Raw genomic sequence first — 20,670 nt, 5'->3', positions numbered from 1 at the left:
GTTTTGGCGGTGTGGGGGTCCTTGGTGAGGGAGAGTATTAGCTGGGTGTCATTGGCGTAGGAGAGGATGTTGAGGTCGTGCCGACGGGCGAGCGGTGCCATTTAGATGTTAAACAGAGTTGGGCTGAGGGATGAGCCCTGGGGTACGCCGCAGATGATCTTGGTGGCTTCTGAGCGGAAGGGGGGGAAGGCGGACGCTCTGTGTTCTGCCGGAGAGGAAGGAGGTGGTCCAGTCCAGGGCCTTCTCTTGGATCCCAGCGTTGTGGAGGCGTGTTCGTAGTTTGTGGTCACAGACCATGTCGAAGGCGGCTGACAGGTCCAGAAGGATGAGGGCCGCCGTTTCTCCGTTGTCCAGCAGGGACTTGATGTCATCGGTGGCAGCGATGAGGGAAGTCTTGGTGCTGTGGTTGCTGCCGAACCCGGACTGGGAAGGGTCCAGGATGTTGTTCTCCTCGAGGTAGCGGGTCAGTTGTTTGTTGACGGTCTTCTCAATGACATTTGCCGGGAACGGGAGCAGGGAGGTGGGCCGGAAGTTCTTGAGGTCCTTGGGGTCCGCCTTAGGTTTCTTGAGTAAGGCGTTGATCTGAGCATGTTTCCAGCTCTCCGGGAAGGTTACTGTCTCGAAGGAGGTGTTGATGACTTTCCGGAGATGGGGTGCGATGGATGTGCTGGCTTTGTTGAAGATGTGGTGTGGGCATGGATCTGACGGAGATCCGGAGTGGATGGTGTTCATGATCTTGATGGTGTCATCGTCCTTGATGTTCGTCCAGTAGAGGAGGCGGTTGGTGCGGATGGTGGTTGTGGTGGTGGAGGTCTCAGTGGTTGTCGGGGCGGTCGTGGCGTTGAAACTGTTGTGGATGTCTGTGATCTTGCGGTTGAAGAAGGTGGCCAGCGAGTCGCTCAAGTCTTGCGAGGGTGGGACGTCGTTGGTGTTGGAGCTGGGGTTGGAGAGTTCCTTCACGATGTTGAAGAGGTCTTTGCTGTTGTGCGCGTTGTTTTCTAGGCGGTCTTTGAAGGAGGCCCTTTTGGCGGATCTGATGAGGCGATGGTGTCTGCAGGTGGCATTCTTGTGGGCGGCGTGGCTGTCCGGTGTTCGTTCATGGAGCCAGATCTTCTCCAGCTTTCGGCAGGTTTGCTTGGAGGCCCGGAGGTCTTCAGTGAACCAGCTGGCTTTCTTGTTGGTATGATTGTTGGAGGGTTTCTTGATCGGGGCAAGGGTGTTGGCGCAGTCGTTAATCCACTGTCTGAGGTTGCGGGCGGCGGTGTCGGGGTCGGTGGGTGGGCTCTGGGCGAGGGTGGAGGTTAGCTGGTCTTCGGTGACTTTGCTCCAGCAGCAGTGAGGCATCTGTTGGGTGCGTGGTGGGTTTCTTGAAGGTGAAGTGGATGCAGCGGTGGCCAGACCAGTGGAGTTCAGTGGTATGGTTGAAGGAGACGTGGGGGCTTGCGGAGAAGATGGGGTCAAGCGTGTGACCAGCGGAGTGGGTGGGTGTTGTGACGAGTTGTCTGAGTCCGAGGTTGGCTAGGTTGTCGAACAGGGTGGTGGAGTTGGTGTCATCATTGTTCTCGAGGTGGAAGTTCAGGTCCCCGAAGAGGATGTAGTCCGTGGAGGCGAGGGTGTATGTGCTGACGAAGTCGGCGATGGAGTCGCTGAACTGTAGTCGGGGTCCGGGCGGTCTGTAGATGAGGGTTCCTCTGAGGGTGGTGTTGGGGTCGGTGTGGATCTGGAAGTGCAGGTGTTCGGCGGTGCTGAGGGCGTCGTCGGTGTTGGTCGAGACTCTGAGAGTGTTCCTGTGGACGATGGCGATTCCTCCTCCCGCTCCGTTGGTGCGGTCTTTGCGTGTGATCTTGTAGCCTTCCGGGACGGCTATGTCGGGTGCCAAGGCGGGGTTCAGCCAGGTCTCCGTCAGGAAGGCGACGTCTGGGGAGGTTGAATCGAGTAGGTCCCAGAGTTCAACGGCATGTTTTCGGGCGGAGCAGGTGTTGAGAAGGATGCATCGGAGGTGGTTGGGTTCTTTCCTGGTCGGCAGCATGGTGGGGCGGATGCTTGTGAAGCTGTAGTTCCGGCAGGTGAAAGCTCCGTGGGTTTCCCTTCGGGTCGTCCAGGAAGCAGGTGTGTGATCGTCCGGTGTTGAGTGCGTGGAGGGTTCTGGCATCGTAGCGGTGTAGAGCGTTGTGGCGTTCGTGGTGTCTAGGGGTCCTGGCGCTGGGCGCGGTCCAGGCACGGATAAATCCTGGGGCTACCCTTCATATGATATCCTGCACTTACGGTCCCTGTGTCCTACGTGTCCCGCCCCCTTCCCCACTAGGCTGCAGCTTTGTGGAGGCCATTCCATCTGGAACTGCCATCCCCTTAGTCTTTAACTTATTGCTCATGTACTGCACCAAAAACCTAAAACTTCACATTTGCATGCTAGTTCGGCTAGGTTGATATATTGCATTTTACATAGTGTAAGATGTCATTGATTTAAGTGCACTCTTGAAGTAGCTTTTGATTTGTATTATAAAATTCACTTATTCTTTTAACAGAGCTTGGAGAACTGAGCCCACAGCAGGTGGAGTCTATATATGCTCGGATTCGGTTTTAAGTTTAAGTGATTACTCACGCTGAAACTGCATCTAAAACTCAATTTCATACTTACTACCAGACTGCATATAAGTTCTACCAGACTGCATCTAAGTTCTATTTGATATAAGGATCTCGTTATGCCTCCCACCAGACTGCTTCGATGCTAGATTGCATCCAAGAATTAAGCGTTCCCTCAGGGTCATGCTCCCTCAGTGCCAAGTCATCCTTTTGTGCTAGGCTGCATCAATTCCACATTAACCCCTCTGCCTCTACCAGCGCTTGGACGATTCAGATCTGGCCATCCCTTAAAGCCAAACTGCATTTCAGAAACAAGTGATTGCTGAAGGCTCCACTGACTCAGTGGCAACTGATTCCTTAGTGTCAGACTGCTTCTAAGAGACAAGACATCTTCTGCTTTTGGCTGTCTGCCGCCGTATGATGTGATTATTCGATGTCTGACTTTGATGCTATGTTTCCGTGACTACTCAGAGCTATGCCTTTTGCATGCACTTTCCACACGTTCAGGAAGGACCTCAAGACCTGGCTCTTTGACTGATCGGGAAAGGCTCCCAGCGCCTTGAGACCCTCACGGGTGAGTGGCACGCTTTACAATCCTGATTGATTGATTGATTTGCTCAGCAGCTATGCTGGGACAGACATTCGCTTCTGTCTGCATATAGAAGCAGATATTCACACTGTTAGCTATCTAGATATGATGTTTGTTGCTGGGAGGAATGGGTTTTCATAAAAGATCAGCAGGTAGGGTTGTGAGGTGACTGCTTCTCAGTCACAGAGATGCATTTGTGTGCTTGTAGTCTCTGAATAGCAGCCAAGTCAAAGGTATAATTTATGATGCTTTTGATGCAGCAAAGAATGGAAAAATGAAGTATTCGATCGAATCGCAGGGCCAGGCTCGGTTATATAAATTAAATAGCTGCAGACTGGCGTTCCATTGGTGAGCCCTCTGAAATTATTACTATATGCGGCCGTTCGCAATTTGTCCAAAAGACGCATTCATCGGACACCACATACTACAGGAACAAAGAGTACAGACACGTAAGCTTAGGGTCACAGCAGGTCAGAACTCCTAGCAAGGAGCAGAAGACAACATGGACGACAGGGTAACAAGAGAAAAAAATAGCACCTCAATCGCAGTTGATCAGTGGAAAGGCAGAAATCAAACTGAAGCAATCAGTGCTTTCTTCAGATGAATGAAGCGGAAGCAAAGCTGGCAGGCAACTGCCCAATTTGATGACAGCAAATAAGAGTGACAATGAAGCCTACGAATGGTAAGCAATGGGCGGGCTGGAAGCCCCTTGTATGCAATATCTCTCACAAGCGGAAGCGCATCCAGCACATGCCCCGTCGCAGGCGAGACCTAAAAAAACGAAAGGAAGCTAAAAAGGAATACCATAGCTATCAATCAACTGGAAGACTTCATAGAAGGGGAGGGGATAGTGTGACTTGCAGAGATTCATAGTGCAAAACCAATTAGGTAAAAAGCCGAGGGATCTCAGGTTTTTCTAGAAGAGGATTATTAGCCGGCAGTTTTCAGGTAGAAGTCGGAAAATTGTGCCAATGCACTGAATAAATCTTTAAGAGAATAAACAAAGAAATCTCGAGCAGTTCTTTGTTTTGGAGTCCTAAAGAAACGGATACACAATTGAAGAGTGCCTTTACTTTTTCTAGCCCTGGATTTATGGGAGAATTTCTCTGCATGTGAGCCTTGAACTAGGAAACATTTCAGATGCACTAGCTGGGGAGAGAAGAAAAGATGCCTTGCATAAATGCAGTACTAAAAAAGTAAAACAGGTAATTATGAAAAATATAACCTCATTGCATATTATGTTTTGGTCCGGTTAGTAGGGCAAAGAAGCACCAGGACGTTTAGATAAAATGTACTTAACAATTTTAGTAGGTGGCATGACTTTGCATGGTGTTCTCCAACTGTGCATTTAGCAAATTTGCAGTTTTGCAGCGCAATGAATGGATAAAATGCATGAAACACTAACCTTCTTTTTTTGGAACTCTTCGTTCTTTTCGACGGACAGTGGTTCTCTGGCAGGAATCTGCAAATGCATTGAAGCTCCCGTTCCCACATTAGGTGTATTAACATTGATGGCAGGTGGTAGTGTGGGGGTATGGCTCCTGTTGAGTTGTTGGTCAGGTGAGCATGAAGTCCAGCCTGGTGGGGGCACATATGGCGAATAGGCAGCAGGTGTGCCTGGTACAAGTGGGGGGTAATTCTGTGGGACCTGAGCAGGGGTGTAGTTTGCAGTATAGTACACAGGGGCAGTGGTAGGAGGAGCATTTACAATGGGAGGTGCACTGTTTACCGGAGCATGTTGCTGTGCCAAAATGGGGCCTTTCATTTGTTGACCCAACTCCAACGCAGGAACCTGCCGCCCCAGTACTGGAGAAGGTATTTGCTGTATTATGGCAGACGTTTGGCTTTGATGACCGAATCCAGGAGTTTCAACCTCACTCACAATCGCAGGAGTGGGAATTTGCTGTCCCACGGGAGCCGGAGTTTGTGGCACCATATCTTTACACTTTGCCAAGTAGCTGGTTTCCCTCACTGTGGATGCAGAAGGGTGGATGCTTGACTCAGTAGGGCTTTGGCCATCGGCAGAGCTTGCAGATACTTTCTGTTCATTCTTTCGCCCTTGAGCACGGGTAGAAAGCTTGCCAATTTCTGTGACTCCAATGTTAAGCCCGATTTCCTTAAGTACTTCTTGGATCAACTCATACTCCTGCTTCTCAGGATTTGTGGCAGGGCTCTGTTGATTGACTACTGAAGCTTTATGGGCCGCTGAGTCGCTCTGAACAGTGGCATTAACAGGTGGAGCTAGCGTCGGCAAAGTTCCATTCTTGTCGCAAAGTAACATAGCCCCATTGTCAATGGCGCCAGAATTTTCTAGGTTTTTTTCTTTTGCGCTATCAAGATTTTCTTCCTGTGATTTACTCGCCAGTCGAGAGGATTTATTTTCTTCAGCGGATGCATCATCCTCACTTTGGTCAAGGCCACTGAGGTTAAATAGTTTCAAAAACCTTTGAACTGCAGGAGAGAATGGGCTTTCAACTTCTTTTAAAGTTAGGCTTGCCGTAAGAGGAAGCTCTTTACCTTTAACACCATTTGTTAAAACGTTTTCCACCTTTGAAAGAATAAAAATACATGAATGTAAGTCCTTGTTACAGAATTATATTTTCAGAACAATTACAATCTACTTTTTAACATCTTTAAAAGAGTAAATGGGTTTCCTTAACTTGGAAAATATTGTAAGTGAAATATTTACTGCTAAGACATTGTCTGTAAGGTATTCTTTATAACAGATAGCCCACATATCTGAACAATCCAAGCAACATATAATGCAGCATGTATTTCGGGTCCCAAACATATTTACATCCCCACATTCAGCGTAAAATTTCAGAACTCTACATGTAGCTAACCTATATAAAAGCAAGGATTTGTTTAGTTTCTTTGCATATGTATTAATGATCGTGAATCCAATAGGGACAATGAAGAGGTAGAGAACATGGTGGGGGCTCATAAAAGAGGGGAAAGCCCTAGAAAGGATAAAGAGTACATTTTTTAAAGGCTAAGTATCTGCTATTGGTTGCCCCTACACTGAACAATCCTCCTACTTGAGATGATTGTTAATCAACAAACATTCAAAGAACAAAAAAAATAAAATTATTCAACCTGATATCACACTAAAAACCAGACACTGTTCGGTAAAGCGTTACTTATAGACAGTGCTGCACCAAACTCCACTAGGCAATCTTAACAGTAATATTGAAACCTTACATAAAATAGCCATAGAAAGGCCAGAAGAGGCTCATAACAAACCACGAAGATATATGCTCGACAGATTGCAAATCGCAACTACGGCAATACTCCTGTCTTCTCTTGGGTGGTTTTTACTAACGAACAGACCACCAATAAATGATGGAGATTTCACGGATAGCTGGTGTAAATGTCTTATAAAGCATCCATTCAAACAAACTGTGCATTTTTTGGAGACATGGGCATTTAGACAAAACCAACCTTCAAAGTCACAATCAAGAACCATTACAACAAATCCTGGAGCTTTCAAACTCTGCAAACTAGTCAGTGGGCTCAATACACAGCAAACCATACTTTGGACATAATACTTGGTCACAGAAAAAGAAAAAAACCTGCAGGAGCGACTACTACCTCATCTCGTTCCCTCATAAGTTCTATCTCCAGGCCCAGCTCTCCCATGCTCCTGCAACGCTATGCTTACACCCAGCTTTTAGGTCGAGCCCAGAGGCAGTGACCGTGCGCTGCTTTACGAGGCATGCTGTAATGTCTTTGGGAAGTCAGATGACACCCACCACATGCCCACTGTTTGCGATTGGTTACTTAGTCGGCCTTTTTAAATTACATAGTTTTGGTTTGTGGATTGATTACATTTGTTCCGCCTTGTGGCTGTTTTGTTTCTGCCCTGGCGTTGGCACCTGCTGCATGGATCCTTTCGATACGGGCCATATGTTTTAGTACCAGCACTACCTTTTCTTTTGCCTCAGCTTGTTGGGTCTCGTGGCGTTAACAGCGCGAAAGCGCGGTCTCGCCAGAGACCTATTGTTAGCGACGCAGCTTTCCAGGAGACAGGACCTGCCACGCGCATGGCGATCGGAGCGGGCCTCGCGCTCGTTGTGGCCATCTCCGGTCTCCTGGGAAGCTCCAACACACACGCATGCGCACATACAGAGACGAGCGCCCATGCACGCACGCACACACACATACATACATACATACATAGAGAAACCCCCCGTCGAACACATACACACACGCGTGCACACACACACGAGTGCACCGACCCCCCGACACCCCCACTCCCCCCGCCGTCGCACACATACACATGCGCGCGCCGATAACTGCTCTCTTCCTGGCCGGCTTCACGGAAGGCAGCATGGCGTGCGGTGCCACTCTGAAGCGGCAGACGTATGAAGTTACAATCCTGGCCCCTTAAAAGTGCCTCAGTCCTGGCGAGTAGTGCCTGTACTGTAACTTTTAAAGTGCCGTGTTCCACTCAGCACGGCATACTCCTGGAGGCTGGCGGTACCTTCCTATTAAAAGTGCTGCAAGTCCAAGAGGGCAGATGGCATCAGAAGAGTGACTTTAAAGGGCAGGCAGCAGTGTTTGTAAAGCACCTGGTAGGAGAACAGAGGAGCAGTAAGGGCACTCAACGTTTGTAAGGAGGTCTCTTCCGGCCCTGGGACTGCTGCAGCTCTGAGTTCCCTCCACCCTCGCACTCTCCTATGAACCGCACTGAAAGCGCTGCCTGTTTTTCTTTTCTGCATTCCCTGGCTCCTGGGGAGGCACGAGCGCACTCCGTGTCACGTGGCACGTGCTGCAGCCCGAAACAGGCATGTCGCAGAAAGGAGCCAGGCATGTGCCTCTCAAGAAACGCTACATCAACCCAATCCTAATGCAATAACTAAAGAATATATGTAGCTTACTAAAACACTTACAAATGTTCATATAAAAGACGGAGCAGGAGATTGGTGGTGAAAATTAAATTCCTACATGTGCGTAAGAACAAAATAATAGCAAAAAAGCCCTACAGAGGCATCATGCAATTGGGTAAAAAAATTAAGATTACACACTTATTAATATTGTTGAGTGAACAATTGTAGTTCGTTTAAAACTACATTAGAAGCTGAGGATAATGACAAACAAAATATAGTGGAAAAAAAGTTGCGGTTTCTAGGTAAATAAATGTATAGATATTTTTCGGTTGCAAAAATAATTTATCAATGTAGAAAGGCCTGAAGTATTTAGGTCTTTTTACCACCCCTGTCCGTCAGACATCAGCTAACGTGCAAACAAATCCAATACAGCAGTTACCCCTTGACCCGTGTCATCAGGAACACCATTTCCAGTCCGGGCTTTTAAGCCAACACTTTGAATACGTTTAGTTTCATGTTACCGTGAGGCGGCACGCAGCTGCCTACGTGTCCCAGCATGCAAAGTTCTGCTGACTGAAAAGACAGCACTGGACACAGGCTCTGGCTTGGGACTAGTTGACAGCTGTGTGGCACACATGAAAACCTGTTCATACTCGGCACACATGAAAACATGTTCTTACTCGTTAACCTTCTTGGAAAGGTAGATTCTGTGTTTTGGTATGTTATATTTTTTTATGTAGTGCACTTCTGGCGGCTGGCATGACGTCGCAGCGGTAGGTGGTGCCTTTGCTTTATCCCCACAAATGCGCACACGGGAATACAGTGCCCGGTCTTTATCTTGCTCTTGAAAACAGTTAAACACAAGCGATTGAGCAATAAGGCCACGTGAATTCCTCTCACCCTTTCCTGCGGGCTGCATTCGCCAGAACATTCCTTGCAGGTAATAGTGCTGACATGAGTGGCTGCTGACAATGCAGCCTACAAGTTCACCGGCGATCGGCAGATGTGATGCAGGCCTGGTGCACGCATTGGCACTGGCCTCAGCAAGGAACTATTTCTGCACCCACCCCATCTCCCACAGCTCTGATGATGCACCTCAGGCACGGGGCTGACACAGTTATTCACACAGCTCTGATGATGCACCTCGAGCACAGGGCTGACGCAGTTATTCACACAGCTCTGATGATGCACCTCGGGCACGGGGCTGACGCAGTTATTCACACAGCTCTGATGATGCACCTCGGGCACGGGGCGGAAGCAGTTATTCACAGAGCTCTGATGATGCACCACGGGCACGGAGCTGACGCAGTTATTCACACAGCTCTGATGATGCACCATGGGCACGGGGCTGACGCAGTTATTCACACAGCTCTGATGATGCACCTTGGGCACGGGGCTGACGCAGTTACTCACACAGCTCTGATGATGCACCTCGCGCACGGGGCTGACGCAGTTATTCACACAGCTCTGACGATGCACCTCGGGCGCGAGGCTGACGCAGTTATTCACAGAGCTCTGATGATCCACTTCGGGCGCGGGGCTGACGCAGTTATTCACACAGCTCTGATGATGCATCTTGGGCACGGGGTGACGCAGTTATTCACACAGCCCTGATGATGCACCTCGGGCACGGGGCTGACACAGTTATTCACACAGTTCTGATGATGCACCTCAGGCACGGGGCTGACGCAGTTATTCACACAGCTCTGATGATGCACCTCGGGCACAGGGCTGACGCAGTTATTCACACAGCTCTGATGATGCACCTCGGGCACGCCGGGGCTGACGCAGTTATTCGCACAGCTCTGATGATGCACCTCGGGCACGGGGCTGACGCAGTTCTTCACACAGCTCTGATGATGCACCTCAGGCACGTGGCTGAAGCAGTTATTCACACAGCTCCGATGATGCACCTCGGGCACAGGGCTGACGCAGTTATTCACACAGCTCTGATGCACATCAGGCACGGGGCTGACGCAGTTATTCACACAGCTCTGATGATGCACCTCGGGCACGGGGCCGACAGTTATTTACACAGCTCTAATGATGCCCCCCAGGCACAGGGCTGACGCAGTTATTCACACAGCTCTGATGATGCACCTCGGGCATGGGGCTAACGCAGTTATTCACACAGCTCTGATGATGCACCTCGGGCACGGGGCGGAAGCAGTTATTCACACAGCTCTGATGATGCACCTCAGGCACGGGGCTGACGCAGTTATTCACACAGCTCTGATGATGCACCTCGGGCACAGGGCTGACGCAGTTATTCACACAGCTCTGATGATGCACCTCGGGCACGCCGGGGCTGACGCAGTTATTCGCACAGCTCTGATGATGCACCTCAGGCACGAGGCTGACAGTTTGCAATTAATCTTAATACACCAATTCAAAGTTTAAAAAAAAATTTGATGCAACGCATTGTCATACACAATGTCAATAACTCAAACTTTAATGCTGCGAGACCTATTGCATTGTAAATGCTTGTTTTTTAATTTGTTGTTGTGTTTTACTTTGCATCCGCCTCCTTCCTGGCATTTCCTTTGCTATTGTTCTCCGTGTTGAACATGGTCAGTGTTTAACATGCTACTGCCCCTCTCCCGTTGTCCCCATTCCCTTTGTTCCCGTCCCCCTCCCGTTGTCCATGTTCACCATGCTCCCACGGAGACCCGGTCGAAAGCGAGTGGTCCACAGATGCCACGACCTTCTCCGAGGAGGCACAGAGTTTTCTGCTCTCACCCTCTCCCCTTCACCTGCGGCAGCCAGTGAGGTAACCTCCCCCTGCGGCACGCCACTGTTTATGTTTGAATGCTGAATAAAGTCAACGAAAAGCATTGGCAAAGCCAAAAGGCGAGACCCATTGGCTCTGCCAGTGCTTGTTCTGAGTGCTTTCTCCTGCTTTAGTGTCGTTTTTTGCTTTCTCCTTCCTCCCCCTCTTTTTTCTGAGTGCTTTCTCCTTTCTCTCTCCTCGTTTTTTTGGGTGCTCTCTGAAATGAAGTAAGGTCTCCGGAACATACCCATGTTCCAGATTCCAGATGTGACATCAAGATACCACACTCTCTTTTGCCTCTCTTCTTAAAGTTTTCTCCTTCCTTGTCCTCATTTTCTGAGTGTTTCTCCTCCTTTTTACCTCTTTTTTACTGCTCTCTTCCCAAGTTTGAGTGCTTTCTCCTGCATATGCCTCGTTTTTTACTGCTTTCCCCTTCCTCCAGTTTGTCAGAGTGCTTTCTCCTGCCTCTCTCATTTTTTACTTTCTCCTTCCGTCCACCGTTTTTCTGTGGGCTTTCTCCACCTTTTGCCTAGCTTTTTACTGCTTTTTCCTTCCGTCCGCTGATTTTCGGAGTGCTTTCTCCACCTTTTGCCTTGTTCCTGCTTTTCCTACTTTTTTCTTTTACTGCTTTCCCCTTCCTTTCCACTGTTTTCTTTCATGCTCTTTCCTATTTTTTTATACTACTTTCTCCTTCCTCTGCCCCTTTTTTTAGTGTTTTCCTCTGCTCTTTCCTAGTTTTTCACTTCTTCTTCATGTTTTTCCTCAACAGGGCCTTGAGAACCTCACGTGTGATTTGCCACGCTTTAAAAATTCTGATTGATTGATGAAGACTTCTGCCCGCCACAAGATTACAGCCTTTTTCCTACCAACACTGTAACAAACTCAACACAGAGGAACTTGACTCCCCACCAAAACGTCAGAAGACATTGTGTAAGAAATAAGAAACAAAGATCATTAACTTATCAAAGGACATAATAGGTCAACGGACATAATAGGTCAATGGAAGAAATCAAAAGAGGCACTGAACAAAACCCACCTGCAGAGACTCAACACCATCGACAAATCTACCATCAATAGAGCAGAAAAAGCTTAATCACTCAAAGAGGATCTCCAATATCAAATGCCCTAGAAGGAAACTCCATCAAATTATTTAAAAAGTCAGCAAACCACCTGTGCCTAGTCTCCTTCATATCAAGACCTCTGAATCTTGATTGCAGGCCAAAGCTAATATTCTTGAAATGAATCATCCTAACAAGACACTGGGTCTACAACCCACTGAAGCCAAGACAAAGTGGGTTACGCAGAATAAAAGATCACTTCACTCATATCATTCAATCACTGTTCAGAGTCATAATTCCACAATGTGGAATGGCTAGTGGACAAGTGGCCTCTCCATCTGACTACTGCCTACCACACATCTGCCAAAACATCCTACTATTTACCACTGCTGCAAAACTCACTCTGAAGTTAGTCAGTAATTCCTTCACCACTTCCAGGCAAAAATCAAGATATACTTCACACAAGCACTTATTGAGAAGAACAACCTTGAACAAGGGAGGTCCTGACAATTCCTTTGAAAACTTAGAGAAAGAGGAGCATTTTATCAGATTAGTATCCTTGAAGAATATATCTTGCCATCAAATAAATAGTATAATGAGTGGGACATGTATGAATGGTGCTTGTATGTTGTGAATAGACTGGTGTGTCTGCTGCAAAGGAAGGGGACGCCTTTATGCTTGGTAGGAAATATTCATTCTAGCCACTGCAAGAGACCTCTCTCGGAAGCAGATGTGCCTGGTAAGCCGGTAAGTCACACAGCTCATTCCACTTCCTCTTAGCCCAGGGTTTGCTGCTGCCGGTGTTCTTTTGTTGTGCATGTCTTTCATAGCACTGGCTCTTTAGACAGGCCACAGCAGACCTACCCGAACTGAACTCAGCCTTGATGATATGTAAAAAGGTGTACAAATTCGGCCAGCAACAACTGGTAAAATTCTACCACTGGATAGTGAGTGTATTGTAACATATAATAAAAATATACTTTCTGATTTACTCTATTATACTGCATAAACCAACAGACAAGTATATGTATTTATTTATTATTTATTTTATTTAAGTAGCTTATACAGCGCGCAGCTACCCCCGGAGGGGTGTCCCGGCGCTAAAACAGAAACTCAGGAATATAGGAGAGGAACAGGACAATTGTAGGACTAGATTCATGATCTGGAGAACAGCCACGTTTTTAATTTACTACGGAAGAGGGATTCAGACGGGCAAAACCTGAGGTCAAGTGGGAGGCAGTTCCATAGTTTAGCAGTCATTACGCTAAACCCTCTGCCGCCCATTCTGGATCGTCGAAAACGTGGTACAATCAAGAGACGTAGATTGTTAGATCTTAGTGATCTGACTGATTGAGATATTACCACTCGCTTTTTCAGGTATCCTGGCCCAAGGCCATTGATAGCCCGAAAGGCGAGGGTGAGGATCTTGAATTGAATGCGGCTTGCAATGGGAAGCCAGTGTAGCTCTTTGCAATAAAAAGCAACCGACTGACGGTAGGGGATATTTCCAATCAGTCTAGCTGCCGCATTCTGCACGATCTGAAGACGATCAATCAAATATTGAGGGGCACCGGCGTACAAGCTGTTGGCGTAGTCTAAATGAGATGTGATGAGGGCCTGAGTGATGGTTCTGCGGGCGTCTAAGGGGAGGTAAGGGAAGATCTTTTTAATCATGCGAAGTTTCGCAAAGCAAGCTGAGGTGACCTTGTTGATTTGCGCTTTACAAGAAAGTGAGCCATCAAACTGAAAACCAAGGTTACGTACTGATTGAACAGGAGTGGGCGAGGGGTTAAGCACTGTGGGCCACCACAGGCTGGGGGATATTGGAGTTATCTGGTTAAAAAATAAGACCTCTGTCTTATCAGTATTAAGCCTAAGGTGGTTGATGGTCATCCAGGCACAGATGTTATCCAAACATTGGCGGAAGTTGGCAAAGGTGGAGTCAGAGTGATCTCTAAAAGAGAATATGAGCTGAGTATCATCAGCGTAAGAGACCACTCTGACCCCACAGGACTCCACCACTGCAGCCAAGGGTGCGAGATAAACGTTAAAAAACAGAGGGCTCAGGGCAGAGCCCTGCGGAACACCACACAATCGGAGTTTACCCTCTGATTTAAAAGGCCTGAGCGCCACCTTCTGAGATCTGCCCGTAAGGAATGACTCAACCCAGGCTAATGGCCGTCCTAGTATTGAACGGTGATGGATCAAGCCCTGATCTCTTGACTGGGTAAGAGTATTCTGCATCATTCAGAAACTCTGTCCATCACCACCCCCCTTTTCCAAAATCGGTTTCTCAGCCGTGAGTCCCTTGCTCATTGCACCATCAGGATTCAAGCAAGCAGGGCCGACGACGGCTGAAATGCCAGAAACCGGTCCCCGGAAGCTTGTTTCCTTCCCAGTGTAAGAATTGGCTTGGTGGTTTGGTTTGCCCTGTTCCCATCATGCACTGGGACAGGAACAGACTAATTTGCATATAGCCAGGTTCTGAGCTGGGATGGTGCAGTGAGATAAAAAACGGTGATGGATCAAGTTCTGATCTTTTGACTGGGTAAGAGTATTCTGCATCATTCAGAAATTCTGTCCATCACCACCCCCCTTTTCCAAAGCCGTCCTAGTATTGGATTCACCTTCGACTGGTCCTAATGGAAGCTTGTACAACCATGTAAGGAAGACAGACTGTAGGACCAGTTGTTGACATTCAGTCCGATTGCTATTCTCTTTCTAAACTGGGATGCCTTCAGAACCGTACTTACTTGTCTGAGAAGTTCGACTGTGATTGCCATCAGGTGTGTGAGGATAGACCAAGAGCCAGTGGATTAGAAGGGGCATCATCTGGACAGGGCAAGGAACCAAAGTTACAGAGATTGCCTCTGCCCAGATGCCCTAGAGAAACAAAAGAATCCCAGTTTAGAAGCTGCTTGATCACCTGTACATGTCCAGAAAGGTGAGCCTCCTTTTGCCCAAAGATTTCATGCAACTGCCCCTCTCGCCGTCCAATGGAACAAGCATTTACAATGCAATGGTCTCGGCATTATTAAAGGTAGAGCTATTGGCATTGCTCATGACATTTTTTTTTTAAATCATAAATAAATGGCATTGTCATTTACATTGCCAATAGCTTAATTGCTTGCAAATGCATGACCTATTGCATTTACACCCACAGAGCCAAACACACAAAGCCACCCAGACACACATACAGAGCCACCCACACAGAGCCACCCACAGTCATTTGTAATTTGTAATTTGTAACTGGGTTTTGTATCGCGCCAACTCACCGACCGGTCTCAAAGCGCTACTGACCAAGTACAGCAACAAGAACGAAATAAGAGTATAGAAGTGTCTAAGCTAGTAACCGGCTACTGGAATGTAAATGCGTCTTTAAAAAGTAAGGTCTTCAGGGACTTCCTAAAGTGGAGAAGATTGGATTCTCTACGAAGCGCCTCCGGTAGCTTATTCCAGATGGTAGGAGCCTGAACTGAAAAGGATCTGCCTCCTTTTGTTGTCAGCTTGAAACGTGGACAGGATAGCAGAAAAGATCCGGACGATCGCAGGGCGTGCTTAGGTTCATATATTTCAAGCCTATCTTTTATATAGGCTGGCGCCTGTCCGTGGATTGCTTTGTGGCAGATACACATACTCTTAAATTCGACTCTTTGCACTATAGGCAACCAATGTAGCCTATAGAGCAAAGGGGAGGCATGAGTCTTCCTCGGCATTCCAAATATCAGACGAGCTGCGTCATTCAGGATGACCTGAAGACGGTTGATGGAGTTTTTTGGAAGGCCAAGGTATAACGCATTGCCGTAGTCTATTCTAGACACTATTGTGGCTGAGACAATGGTTCGAAGCATATTCCTTGAGAGTAGGGGGACGAGTTTACGTAGTTGCCTGATCAAATTGGTGCAAGAACCAACTACAGCGGACACTTGGTTAGCCATCGAGAGTTCCTGATCAATTTTCATACCGAGGCTCTTAACACTAGGGCACGGTTTTGGAGTAGGTCCAAGTTCTTGTGGCCAAAACAAATCATTCCAGGGGGAAGTGGAGGTTGAAACTACGAGGACTTCCGTTTTATCTGGATTGATTTTCAATAAATTGGACGACATCCAGTTTACTGTAAATCGTAATATATCTTGGGCCATGGACTGAGCCGATGGTGTGTTGTCGATACTCAGCAGCAGCTGAGTATCGTCGGCATAGTTAAAAACTTTACAGTTCATGTTTGCCAGGGACTCTATCAATGGTTGTAGATAAAGATTAAATAAAAGCGGAGAAAGCGCAGATCCCTGCGGGACTCCACAGGCTAAGATGCCCACGTCGGAGACCTGATCTGCTAACTGGATCCTCTGCGTCCTTCCTGATAGGAAGGCTGTTAACCATTTGAGGGCTTGCTCTCCTATCCCAAACCTAGCCAGTCTGTCCAGGAGCAGTGCATGGCTGACAGTATCAAATGCCGCTGAAAGATCTAATAATATCAGGGCGCTTGGCTTTTTACTGTCAGCCATGCATCTGAGCTCATCTAGTACCGACAGCATTACTAGTTCTGTGCTATGGTGGGCACGAAAACCAGCTTGCCGTTCCTGGAGAAGGTGGTGAGATTCCAGGAGGGATGACAGGGATTTTAGCACGTGCTGTTCTAGTACTTTTGATAGAAATGGCAGCTGGGAGATTGGCCTGTAATTCTTCAGGCTGGTTGGATCAGCCCCAGGCTTTTTTATCAGGGGTCTGACGCGTGCCTCTTTGAAGGTAGATGGTAATGATCCAGTGGCTAGTGAGGTGTTTAGAAGGTCTGAAATCTGATCTTCTAGGATCGGTATTGCTAGCCGAAGAATGTCAGGCGGGCAGGGATCGGCGGGGGAGCCTGATTTGGTGGATGCTACAAGTTGTCTCAGGGTGGTAGAGTCGATTTCAGGGAAGCTGGTAAAGATAGGGATTGAGGAGTTTGAAAGAGGCAGTTGTTCGGTGTGTGAGACTGGATTGTCCTTCTTGATATCAGACAAGATGGTCGCTACTTTTTCAAGGAAATATCCTTGAAAGGTATCACAGTCAATCAATATGTCTGCCTTTTCCTCCTTACTCAGCTCTTTCAGGATTTGAAAGGTTTCTCTCTGAATGTTAGTAGCGTTGTTAATGCGTGTCTCGTAGTAGTCCTTCTTGGCTGATACAATAAGCTTTTTATATAATTGAAACGATGTTCTATATGATTCCCTATCGGTATCCTTTTTGGATTTCCTCCAGCATCTTTCAAGATAGCGGAGCTTTCTTTTTTGTTCACGTAGACTTTGGGTGAACCAGGGGGCTCCTTTCTCTACACCTTTTACTTTTTGTGTCTTTTCGGGGGCTAACTCATCGATTGAATGCCTAAGGGTAGTTATTATCGTATCATACTTTGAATCGAGGTCAGTACCATCAGAAGGGGTTGTGAAATTCTGTTTGTATTTGGGCAGGACTTTGGCCAGGGTCTCGGAATTCACTTTTTTCCACAGGCGCACTTTTTTTGTTTTTAACGGGAGTTTAGACTGGGAGTTATTTTGCGGTATATCATACAGGATTAGATGGTGATCCGACCAGATACAGGGTGAAATACTTGTGATGACCGCCTTTGGCATCGAGGACCAGATGAGATCTAAGATATGGCCTTTTATGTGGGTTGGAGCTTCCACAAGTTGTGCCAATCCAAGAGCGGTCATAGTAATCTGTAATTTCTGGACTAGAGGATCTTGATCACTTTTATCCCAGTGAATATTAAAGTCACCAGTTACCAAGATGTTTTTGTAGCGTGTGCATAAGTCTGATATTATAGGGAAAAAGAGATCGTTGAACATTGAGGTACTTTGAGGTGGGCAGTACACTGTTAAGATAATAAGACAGGAGTTATTCATAGTGATTTTTATCCCTAGTAGATCAACGGTATTTATGGTCTCCGATATGATTTTGGTTACCGTAAGCTGCTTCTTAAAGATGGTTGCTACACCCCCACCTCGGGCCCCCTCTGGTCGGTTATGCCAGATCATATCATACCCGCTAGGAAGGGCGGCGATGATATCGGGAGAAGAGGTATCACTCAACCAGGTTTCGGTGAGTGTCAGGATATCAATAGTCTCGTCCTGTAGGAGGGTGTAAATTTCCAGGTGGTGTTTCTGCAATGACCTGGTGTTAAGGGTAGCTAGCTTTAAGGGGAGTGGGAGACTAGAGTTCTTACAGCTACGAATGTGCAAGATGTTATTTTCCTTGAGGATAGCACATGTAATAGGGGATAGAGTATACCTGTCTGATTTCAGTGCTAGGAGATTCGCTGACGTATAGCAGAAACGTGTGCCAGAGTTACTGAGCCCTGAGCCCGATCGTGCGCGGACGGGCGCAGACGGGCAGGACTCTGGCACGACTCCGGCGCAGGTCCGGCGCAGGTCCGGCGATCCCGTCCGCTGCGCGGAGCCATCACTGACCGTTTTTATAGCGCTGTCCGCCGCGTCACCAGCCCAACCCGACCCAAGATGGCCGCCAAAACCGGCTCCCTGCCCTCGGCGTCAACACTCAGCCGAGAGCAGGACCGGAGCTGCAGGGAGGGGGTGAAAAAGAATGATTCCAAAGCGCTACTAAGCGCAGGGGGTGTCAGAGGGTCTGAGCACACCTTTTACTCAGGTGTTCAAATGAAGTTCCAACAAAATACAGTGCAATTAAAATACAGCAATTAAAAGCAAGGGATAGATGGAGGACCTCCCGGCTTCCGCCTCAGGAGGGGGAGAGTGCGTGTAATGTCAGAAATTCACATTCACATAGAGCCACCCACACAGACAGAGCCACCTACACAGAGTCACCCTCACACAGACACAGCCACCCACACATAGAGCCACCTACAAAAAAAGCTATCCACACAGAGCCACCCACACACACACACACACACAGAGCCACCCCCACACACACACACACACAGAGCCACCCCCACACACACACAGAGCCACCCCCACACACACACAGAGCCACCCCCCACACACACACAGAGCCACCCCCCACTCACACACAGAGCCACCCCCCCCACACACACAGAGCCACCCCCCCACACACACACAGAGCCACCCCCCCCCACACACACAGAGCCACCCCCCCCCCCACACACACACAGAGCCACCCACACAGAGACTCACCTATAACTGAGTCTGCTTCTTGGAAAGCGGGGAAGAGGCGACCCTTTGATACAGACTCCAGCAGTTGGTGTCCGTAAGGGGCAGATCCCACATTCCTTTCCATGCACTCACACTTCTAACAGCTCCTAAATGTCTGTGGAGGGCATGCCTGGTGGAGGGATGTAGAGGGAAAATGTTGCCTTCCTGGTGGCATGGACCCCTTTCTGAAATGGATTCCTAGTGGTTCCCAGACACTTAACAGCTGTTGACCTATTCACATGTCTACAGTCTGCAAATATGCGCTCCCTCCTTGCTGAGACAGAAACTGCAACATTTGGGGACAGACACTGTTGCTGAGGGACTGGTGCCAGTGTAGGGAGACAGGCAGACTCTTACTGGTGTAAGGACGGACATGGTGTTGGGGCAGACCTTAGTGGTGAGGATGGGCACTGGTGCTGCGAGGCATACACAAGTGTAGGTGGCGACGGATGTATGGGAGGGACATGTATGGGGATAGACACTGGTATGAGGGAGGGACAGATACTGGTGTTAGGGCAGATATTGGGGGAGCGGTAGACACTAAGCAGCAGACACTGGTGAAGGGGAACAGACACAGACACTTGTGTAGGTGACAACAGATGTACAGGGAGGGATATGTATGGGGATAGAGACTGGTATGAGGGAAAGAGAACTGGTGTTGGGGCAGATATTGGGGAGGGGTGGACACTAAGCGACAGACAATGGTGAAGGGGAACAGACGCTGGTGAAGGGGAGCAGACGCTGGTGAAGGGGAACAGACGCTGGTGAAGGGAACAGACGCTGGTGAAGGGGAACAGACGCTGGTGAAGGGGAACAGACGCTGGTGAAGGGGAACAGACGCTGGTGAAGGGGAACAGACGCTGGTGAAGGGGAACAGACGCTGGTGAAGGGGAACAGACGCTGGTGAAGGGGAACAGACGCTGGTGAAGGGGAACAGACGCTGGTGAAGGGGAACAGACGCTGGTGAAGGGGAACAGACGCTGGTGTAGGGGAACAGACGCTGGTGAAGGGGAACAGTCAGTGCTGCTGAGGGACTGGTACTAGTGTATGGGAACAGGCAGACACCTGTGTGAGGACAGACACTGGTGTTGGGGCAGACATCAGCGGTGAGGGTGGACACTGGTGGCGGGAGACAGAAATGAGTAGGTGGCAACAGATGTACGGGGAGGGACATGCATAGGGATAGACACTGGTATGAGGGACAGATATTGGGGGAGGGGTGGACACATACAATTCGGTTTATATAATGTGCTATGTATAATAATTTCCTTATAACTAGGCACAAGCACTTCACTCCATTATAGGATTTTGTTTGCAAATGGCTTACAGTTTAGGACTACAAGTTCCAGAATTCAATGGAGGTGGACGAGGTACTGACACCTGAGACAGCAGACATCGACAATGCTATGTACACAAATATATGGCTAGCGTGGTAGAGAAAATAATATGAGACTTTTTCCTGAATGAATGTGTTACTGTGGATGCATCCTGCACTGAAGGCCTTGCTCCTCCCTGTACGGTTTACTTTCACTGACCCCACTCCGATCCCTTATCTCACGCACTATCGAGTCCGGTGAGATCCACGCAGCCTGTCCGGAGGGATGAGGCGAGCAGGGGACGGAAGGTGGGCTGCAGGCGGCTGGCGAAACAACAGGGGGAGGAGAGACGGGAGGGAGAA

General features: G+C 48.3%; 1 protein-coding gene across 5 annotated transcripts in view; it reads right to left on the bottom strand.

Annotated features, from left to right (window-relative positions):
* The window catches only part of LOC147706838 (uncharacterized), a 384,044-nt gene that overhangs the window by 123,308 nt on the left and 240,066 nt on the right, over nt 1-20,670 (bottom strand). For all 5 annotated transcript variants that reach the window (XR_015296595.1, XR_015296596.1, XR_015296597.1 and 2 more), the window contains exon 4: nt 4,578-5,720. Coding sequence is in view for 2 of the 5 variants with exons in the window: in XM_086925979.1 (XP_086782105.1) it covers nt 4,578-5,720 (1,143 nt within the window). In the remaining 3 variants the exon portion in view is untranslated. The remainder of the gene's footprint in view (nt 1-4,577; nt 5,721-20,670) is intronic.

The sequence above is a fragment of the Lissotriton vulgaris genome, chromosome 6 (assembly GCF_964263255.1).
Source record: "Lissotriton vulgaris chromosome 6, aLisVul1.2, whole genome shotgun sequence".
NCBI classification, from domain to species: Eukaryota; Metazoa; Chordata; class Amphibia; order Caudata; family Salamandridae; genus Lissotriton; species Lissotriton vulgaris.
Note: the sequence above shows the minus strand (reverse complement) of the source record. Positions and strands in the feature narration are given on the sequence as shown.